At 36.0% G+C, this 9,269-nt stretch overlaps 1 protein-coding gene across 16 annotated transcripts in view; it reads right to left on the reverse strand.

Annotated features, from left to right (window-relative positions):
* Window positions 1-9,269, reverse strand: part of BTRC (beta-transducin repeat containing E3 ubiquitin protein ligase) — a 166,638-nt gene that overhangs the window by 80,512 nt on the left and 76,857 nt on the right. For 2 of the 16 annotated variants that reach the window (XM_015559334.1, XM_015559333.1), the window contains exon 1: window positions 4,941-5,108. The exons of 9 other annotated variants lie outside the window; for them this stretch is intronic. Coding sequence is in view for 4 of the 7 variants with exons in the window: in XM_015559325.1 (XP_015414811.1) it covers window positions 4,614-4,616 (3 nt within the window). In the remaining 3 variants the exon portion in view is untranslated. Of the gene's footprint in view, window positions 1-4,613; window positions 4,706-4,927; window positions 5,110-8,439; window positions 8,452-9,269 lie in introns of those variants that run through there. 5 more of the 16 variants (XM_015559325.1, XM_015559328.1, XM_015559327.1 and 2 more) reach the window with 5 other exon arrangements.

Below are 9,269 nucleotides of genomic sequence, written 5' to 3' on the forward strand. Positions count from 1 at the left end.
TCCGGCTGGCTGAAGCCCTGCTGAGTAAAGCAAGTTTCTGAGGTTTTTTTAGCTTCTATATTTGCAACATAGTTACTTAGAGTTGCAGCTGAGAGGCTTGCAAGGCAGGTTGGGAACGTTGGAGTCCTCCGTCACTGAAGCAAGCAAGCCTCATGTTAGTTTCAAGCTGTCTGGCTGCTGGCTGCCATCTTGGCTGGCAGTTAATTTGCATATCTTGCTGATTAGCCAATGGGAAGGGTAGCGGTCGTACGCCAATTACCATGTTTCTCTTTAATTAGATAGGACTAGAGGCTGGTGCACAAAAATTAGTGCACTTGGGTTGGGTGGGTCCCTCAGCCTGGCCTGCGCCCTCTTGTAGTCCGGACCCCTTGGGAGATATCCACCTGCCGGCTTAGGCCCGCTCCTCAGGGGAGCAAGCCTAAGCTGGCAGTCAGACATCCCTTTGGCAGCCCGGGAGCCCTCGGGGGATGTCTGACTAATGGCTTAGGCCTACTCCCCCGGGAAGCGAGCCTAAGCCGTTAGTCAACCTTAGTGCTGCCATGGAGGTAGGAGAGGCTCCTGCCACTGCCACTGCACTGGCCAGCCATGAGCCAGTTTATGGCTGAGCAGAGCTCCCCCTGTGGAAGTGCACTGACCACCAGAGGGCAGCTCCTGCATTGAGCATCTGCCCCCCTGGTGGTCAGTGCTTGTCATAGTGACTGGTCGTTCCTGGTCATTCCACCATTGTGGTCAATTTGCATATTATTTTATTATATATGATGATGATAGATTTTGCTATGTTATATTTCTATATGAATGAGATTTTCACCCCCACCCTACACTGTAAATTCTTTTAGGGCAGTACCAGTTTCTTTTTCATCTTTATTTTCCAGTGTCTCAGCACAAAGCTTGAGAATATAATGTGAGTTTTAAAATGTTTGTTGGCTTAAATACTATTGATAGATTAATCTTTCTTAAATACATCATGGTAGCCCTTTTTTCCTCAAAAACTTTTAGTAGCTTTTGGTTTATATAAAATCATATATGAAGTTCTGGGCCTGGTTTTCAAGACCTTCCAGAATTTCTGCTGCATTACATCATTACTTCCCTCAACATACATTTTCTGACCGAGTTAAGCAAGTCTCTTCATAGTCTCATAAATATGTGATATGATCTTAAAACTTTTAGGCTGGAAGAACCTTTAATTCTAATCTAGTTCACTCTACAATTATAAACACAAGAACATTATTTAATCTATTCAAGTCCTACCCATACTTAAAATGTATTTCTACTGTTGCCTCTAAAAAAACCCCATAAAATTACCCCATTTTACTCTACTGGAAATTCCTTAACATTTTTATCTTGGTCCTCACAATTTGATACTTCGTTAGATAAATGGTTGCATGTTATGCTAACTACCCCTAAAATTGAAAACTGATTGGGCAAAGTCTTTGTGGCTTCCTCTATCTCACAACACATTAGATAATATATAGATAATAATAAGGGCTTAAAAAATAATCGAAACCCTATACCACACTGTCCAGCTAGCTCTAAAAATGATTTTCATAGCAGAGAAACTTCAAAGTGACAGCCCAACTACAGTCCTACCATCCCACCACTTATAATGCCAGTATATTTAGAGCATGAGTTAGCAAGCTCCTGCTTTAAATAAAGTAGTTTCTTTTTTGCAAATAAAGTTTTATAGAAACGTAGCCACCTCATTCATTTGTCTTCTATCTATGGCTGCTTTCACATTACAATGGCAGAAGTGAATAGCATGACAGAGATCCTATGGCCCATAAAGCCTCAAATGTTTATTATCTGGTCCTTTATGGATAACGTTTTCAGACTCTTGATTAAGAAGGAAAAGTTCTTCTGTGGATAAGCAAAGCATTACTAACTTCTCAGAGTCTAGAACAAGAAGTTAGAGAGGGTCTGAAAGTAGCAAACAGCAGTTTTATGACTGGGGCAATATTCTCCATGACCTAGTAAGTGGCTTATTTACTGTTTTCAGTTATCTATTTGAACACACACTCCTGATGACATGGATAATTAAGAGTTGATTATATAATCAAATGAAAAACTAAACTAATTTACACAGTGACGAAAAGTCAAGCCACTCAAAATGACTTATAATAATCTTTGAGTAAGCATCTTGCTCAGGGTTGGATGGTGCACCAGAGCCTGAGCCTGTTTGAATAGACATCTATTATAAATGAAATAACTAGCTCTCAAACTAAAAGTAACATCTCCACCGATGAGACATTTTTCAATGGGAGAATTCAAAGGACTCTGTAACCAGGGAAATTATATCATTTTAGCAAAGCAGGTAAATTGTGGTGAGTTAGAACTCAGATTATAAACACATTTTAAAAATGGAATCATTTGTTCATTATCATGTTAAATGAAAACCCACATGGAAAAAAATCCTTGAGACCAATTTCTAATAGCTAGTTGTAAACATCATAGAGTGGGCTTTGACTGGTAAATTAGTAATTGAATTAGTATTTTTCCTAATAACTTATTATATAAGTTGGAGCTAATTATAACCTTCAAGTAAGTATATGATTTACAGTTTTCAAAAGTAGAAACAATTATACTTCTACAAGGTTAAAAGGTAATTTAGCTACATAAAAATCATTCAAGCTCTTCAATGAAAGGTGACATAAATAAAACACTCTGTACATATATGTGTGTGTTCAAAAAATTTTAAATTAATTCTCTAGGGTACAATAGGGAAAACTTAGGCCATTTAAGTTCAGAAATTGAAAAATCCTACTCAAGAACCAGTTTTAGGGAGGACCTCATAAAGTAATGTTTTCAGGCATGTTTTCATGAACACTGCTTCTCCAGCATGTTTATCATTTGACATACTCTATTAAGCCACAACCATATCAAAGCCTCCCTAAACTGTTAAACTTCAACAAGATCCACCAGTTTAAGCTTTCAGGAAGTGTTATTTTTTTAGTAATACACCAACTGGAGCACAGATATAATGGAAAGCACTCTTAGGGACAACCAAACACACAGTACTTTCATTAGTGCTGCTTTACTCTCTATGACAGAAGTAAAAAAAATACCAAGTAGGTTTTTCCCCCACTATACACTGTCCGACACTAATTATAAAATACTACAGATGCAACCTTTCTCAAAATGCAAAGGGATTGTGTATATTCGCAAAGAACAACTATTTTTTATGCTTCCAAATTCTTAATCCTGTTTGGAGCTGTCAGTGGGGGTTAATGGAAGCCTTGGATAGGAGAATTCCAATCTGGTTGGCAGATGGATAGGTTGGTTATAGCTGCATAACTATGTCTTGCCTGCAGGCACAATTCAGAACACTGTTAAAGCAATATAAAGTCTCTGTCAAGCTGAACCATTTGGATCGGTAGCAAGGAGAAATAATAATAAAAAAGAAGTTCATTTCTGGGCCTTGTGCATTTATGCTAGTATGCAGAAACTGATTAATTGTCATAGTGTGCTGGTCTTCTATACCTCAGATTTCTACTTCTGGAGTAGGTTTTGCATGCTAATATAATCATTCTCCCTCTTGAGACATTAGCAAATAATCAAATGAAAAACAGGATCATAATTTACTGAGATTCAAGCAATTCTCTATGCAAATTTGACTTGTTATTGCTGCTGCCTCGTTAATCTGAATGCCTTTGACAAACTCCTTTGATTTATGAACTCGTGACAACTCCAATGTGTATATATTTTGCTAGATTGACATTATCATTAAGAGTGGGTGGACTGAGCTCACATGAATGGCTGATTTTATTCGCTGGTGTCTGCTGCTCAACAGCTGAGCATCTCCTCCTCACAAAGCCCCTGAGCGTCAGGCTCTTCCCATCTTCCCATCCATTCATCATCTCGATGTTAATTGGCCCAGGCTTTAAGCAAATTTTCAACACGATTTAAAGGCACGATGACACTGATTACTGACCCTCTGCCATACGGTGCCTATTGATTAACCTGACAGAGATGATGAGCTTGAGAGAAACTAGGTGTGTGGGGACCTCAGGGGGAAAAATATATTGTCTATTCAGGCAAACACTTGTCATTACCTCACAAGCCAGAATTTGCACAGCACACATTCTTAAAACACACTTCTGCTTCAACACCTACAGCTAGTGCAAAATGCTTTCTGTATTCAGAGATATTACAGATATGTCATGTCAAAGCACATGACACGTTCAGTATTTAGAGGAACTCCCCAGATAGATGGCTACCTTTCAACCAATTATGTTTGTGCTGGCTGATGTATTTTAGGTTAAATTCAAAGAAGTGCTGGGTGGCCTGGTAGTATTGTCTCATATCAGAAAATAATTAGAATAGGAAAACAAACTAGGTTCTTGAAATTAGAGAAAGGAAGGAAGGAAGGGGTAAAATTGTCTACTGCCATTCCACCACTACTATAATAAGCTGCTATTCAATCATTACTAAAATAAAAGGTACTCTTAACATTGTTTTAATTTAATTATACAAATTATATTTTCTGTTCTTTAAATACTGCTACCTGATTCCAATTGTCAAACCATTCCTGGCACAGAAATTACCAATAACTGTATATTTAAAAATAAGCTAAGTAACATTTAAGTCTAAACAAACATACCCCTTAAATTCTTGCTTACCATTTTCGACAACTGCTGTACAAACTGCTGTACTTAGGGAAATTTTGCAGGACATTTGAAGTTAAGCTCCATGAGAAAACTAATAAATGTTTCTTATTCAAGAAAAAATATGAAAGCTCATAATTAATAGTTACTGAACATACACATTAGTAACAAACAAAAATACGCTTTAAGATATTGCAATATCTGCAAATTTACACAAGCAAAGCCATGCAGCACAGTCTCAGGGATCAGACAAAAACCATCTTTAGATAGGCAAGGTTCTTATTTAAAACAAGCTAACAAAATATGCTCCCTATGGCCACACATATCACCTTGTTTACTTACGAGTCCTGGGGGGACAGCCAATATACAATTTTAAACACGAAGATTTTGGAGCAGCACTAACAGTTATTTCAAAGCTAAAATAACAGAAAACTGAACAGCCCGGCTGTGGTCCCTATTACAGTGACATGGGCTGTTAATGTAAGAGATCAAATGTTTTTCAAGTCAAACAGCATTGGTGCCTGTTACACTGGAACATGTAGCTCACTCCCTAAAAGCCTGCCTCCTGCTCTTTTAAGATAAACAAGCTCAACTAAGTACTGAGATACTCTGATAAGGGGGATGGAAGAGAGGAGCTGCACCAGAGTGACAAGGCAAGGGCATGAAGAGCAGCATTGCTTTTGTTAACTTTTAAGTTATAGAATACATCATAATACAGCATTTTAATATTTCACCATTAAAAGCATAGCTGTAAGTGGGGGAGGTGGAGGAGGGCACACGGTGATGGAAGGAGACTTGATTTGGGGTGGTGAACACACAATACAGTGTACAGATGATGTGTTGTGGAATTGTGCACTTGAAACCTGTATAATTTTATTAATCAGTGTCACTCCATTAAATTCAATAAGAAGAAAAAAGAATAGCTATAGGAGAAGGACAATTTTCTACCAATAAATATGGGGACAAAAAAAGGGTAAAACTCATTTCTGCTTTGTGAATAGGAGAGATATTACACAGCTGTCTGAATACATTCAGCTTTGTAACTTCTTAATCAAAGGTTTCAACATCAACTTAGCAATAACTCTGAGTATATAAAAGTTTGTAATTATGTTAATATGCTCCATATCAAAAGTTATAGTCCATTTAAACTCTAAAGGTTTTCTGACTCTAAAAGCTTAATTTTAAAAACAAACAAAAATACTTCATACCTTGCCCTTTCAAGTAAATTTTGTTTTACATTTTATTCTGCTTAACATCCCAATGAAGTCATCAAACAGCATCTATTTATAACAATGTGGGTTAATATTTTTAAAATCCCAATTGGCTTGCAAAGGGGGCATTTATATACTACTATAGGTTGTTTTTCTTGACAGAACTAAGATGACTATCATTCGTTCAGGGGGGAAAATGAGTTTCATGCATATGTTTTCACTGGTTAAAATAAAATGACAGTACACAAAGTAGTTAAACAACCTGAGCAACAGGAATAAAAATTCATCAGGGGAAACTAGGATAGAAAGTCATACATAATAAAAACTCACCTATCATGTGAATCTATATAAATCTTTTTTTTGCCTTTAAATCTACATATACCTTAAAGAATGTTTTCCTTTTTCAAGATATAATCTTTATGATTAAGTATTTAGGACAGATCCTTTCGTGCTACAATTTTCTTGTGGCCATATTTACACTATTTCTTCCAGAGATCCACTGCATATAGTTTTGTGTAAATTAAAATGCAAACATTTGCTTCTACTAATAAGGACATCTGGTTATTTTTGTAACTCAAAGACATCTGCATTCTGTGGATCCTCTTGATTTCTCAAAATCAAGAACTACAGAACCCTTAGGACATATGCCTAAATCCTTTCTCTCTGCAGAATAGTTATTTCTGTCATCTTTGTTCCTGGTATTTTTCTGCTTTTAAATGATTTTCATCACCTTGGATATCTTCCTTCTTCGGTGTTCCAATTTTATTGCAATCAACAATACTGTGAAAGAAATTTAAGGTTCCTATAAGTTGATAAACTAATATTCCCCAAATGTCTACCCACTTTGAAATGAAAATAAAATCATCTCACGTAAATAAGTAAATTTCTGAAAACCAGATTGGTTAAGATGTGTGTTTACGTATATATTTCTACTCTGAATGTTCCCTTATTTAATCACTCTGGGTTTTTTTTTCTTATTATTATTTACTTATGCTCTACACCTTTATAATATTGTATGTTAACTGTAATTGAAAAATTAAAAAACTATTTAAACTATCATTTCAACAAAATAAAAAATACTCTATGGAATTATTATCCTAAAGATTTCCCCATTAATTACACAGTCTTAATGAATTTTCAGGTCTTTAAAATTATAAATACCACCTCCTCTCATTGATTCATAAACTTCTGGTTCTTAAAGGAAAAAAAAAAATAATGTGGTCCAACAAAGTTCTTGAAGGGTAAAGAATAGCAATTTATGCCCTAGCTGGTTTGGCTCAATGGACAGAGTGTCAACCCATGGACAGAAGGTCCCAGATTTGATTCCGATCAAGGGCATGTTCCTGGGTGGCAGGCTCAATTCTGGCCCTGGTCTGGGTATGCAGGAGGTAACCAATCGATATATCTCTCTCACATTGATGTTTCTCTATCTCTGTCTCTCCCCCTCCCTTCCACTCTTCCTAAAAATCAATGGAGACTTACCTAGATGGTTTGGCTCAATGGATAGAGGGTCGGCCTGAAGACTGAGGGGTCCCAGGTTCGATTCCAGGCAAGGGCACATGCCCAGGTTGCAGGCTCGATCTCCAGTAGGAGGTGTGCAGAAGGCAGCCGATCAATGATTCTCTCTCATCACTGATGTTTCTATCTCTCTCTCCCTTTCCCTTCCTCTCTGAAATCAATAAAAATATATTTTAAAATCAATGGAAAAAATCCTCTGTTGAGGAGTTAAAAAAGAATAACAATTTATCAATAAAAAAATCAAACATCACATTTTGCTTTATAACCCTTGCTTTCCTCTTCAAATTCCAAGTACATTAACTATAACCCTTATTCAGGATACTTGAGTTTAAGCTATATCTTTTGCTTTTATTGTAAATTCTGCTTTCTCATTTTTTGCTCCTCACCACTACAAAAATTTTAAAAAGTACAATGAGGGAAAGTATGTTTTTAAACAGAAAACAGCTAATATAATGCACACTGACTGCATTCTCATAGGTCTCTAAGTAGCCAGACAGCAAAGTAGAATTGGCTTAAAGGATTTAAAATTTAAGTGAAAAGCCTTCTATTTCTGAAGGGTCAAAGGTTATAAACACCAATTAATGTCTTCAGTTTTACATTCGTTAATATTACCCAACATCAAAATGAAAATAAAACCAAAACAGATTAGCTTAAGATTTCTACCAGGAATAGTTTAATAAATTTATTTGGGTACATGGTTAATTTTACTGCCCCAGGGATAGACAACCTTGTAGGTTTATTTTTTCTAAAACAGTGAAAATGGCTTCTACTTAAATGATATGTTTGTGTATTATCCTAACTAAATTATTTCTCTTAAGCCTATGATCTTAAATTATTAGAACACTAGAGAACCTTAAATTTTTCATTTTGATAAGTATACAGAATTTTGTTTGTGTATTTCTGTCAAATTCTACAAATAGTTTGATTATGGTATGTTCACTTTCTCCACCATAACTGTTCTTAACCTAAAGAATCATTAGAAATCTACATTATTTTCTTTTTCAGAATTATTTGATAAATCACTACAGTTACAAAAAGCAAGTTTTACTATCATTTAGCAAGAATAAAGAGTTTTCTTTGGAAATATGAGTGATTTTTTTGTTGTTGACTACAGAAAAAAAGTGAGAAACATTAATTCACATGTTCTAGATTTATTCTGTCTTGGGTCAGCATCTCAATTTAAAAGTGGCCTTCTTATTTAAATGTTTTAGCTTGATTATTTAATTGAATAAATAATAATTAGCCAATTTAAACTGGGCTAATTTTAATCAATGATCTTTTAAAATCTGTTATTGGTATCATCAATAGCATTATGCTGTGTTATGGAAAAAAAATCGCTCCACTAATTTCAGAATTTGATAATGCTGATTGGTTTGACAGATCTCAAACACTAGTTTTAATACCATAATACTTGTTCTTATAGTATTGAACCTGTGAATACCATCATAGCCAACTTTGGTATTAAAGTTTGTTTTGCCACAAGTCCCTCTTGTGAAGACCAATGTACCTCTTACTCCTGCAGACAATGAAGGAAAGTTGACTTCAAAACCAGCTGCCTATCACTGACTGCTGTACAAAGGACATTCAAGGTAGTAGTCGGTAAAGAAAGTACAGCCATTTCTAAATGCCTGTAGTTTCCAGCATCTCCTTTCCTTCTGGGTGGAATGAAGTCTGCAAACACTGACTGGTGGGTCATTCAACCCACGAGGGCCTGGAAAGGTTTCAAGAATAAGAGAGGTCATGTAATTGCCAAAAGAGCATTAGCCACTCAATCATAATGGATAATTAAATGACCTACATGATTCCTGAAATAGCTGCTCTATATTTGGTCTATTACTTACGTCCCTCAAGATAAGCTACTCATCTGGTCTGCCTTGACCCGCAAAAGTCCAACCTGTGCCTGAAAATCAGCTGTATGCTTCCATTGCTTTGTAAACCCTCC

Source organism: Myotis davidii, unplaced genomic scaffold, assembly GCF_000327345.1.
Source record: "Myotis davidii unplaced genomic scaffold, ASM32734v1 scaffold332, whole genome shotgun sequence".
Taxonomy (NCBI): Eukaryota; Metazoa; Chordata; class Mammalia; order Chiroptera; family Vespertilionidae; genus Myotis; species Myotis davidii.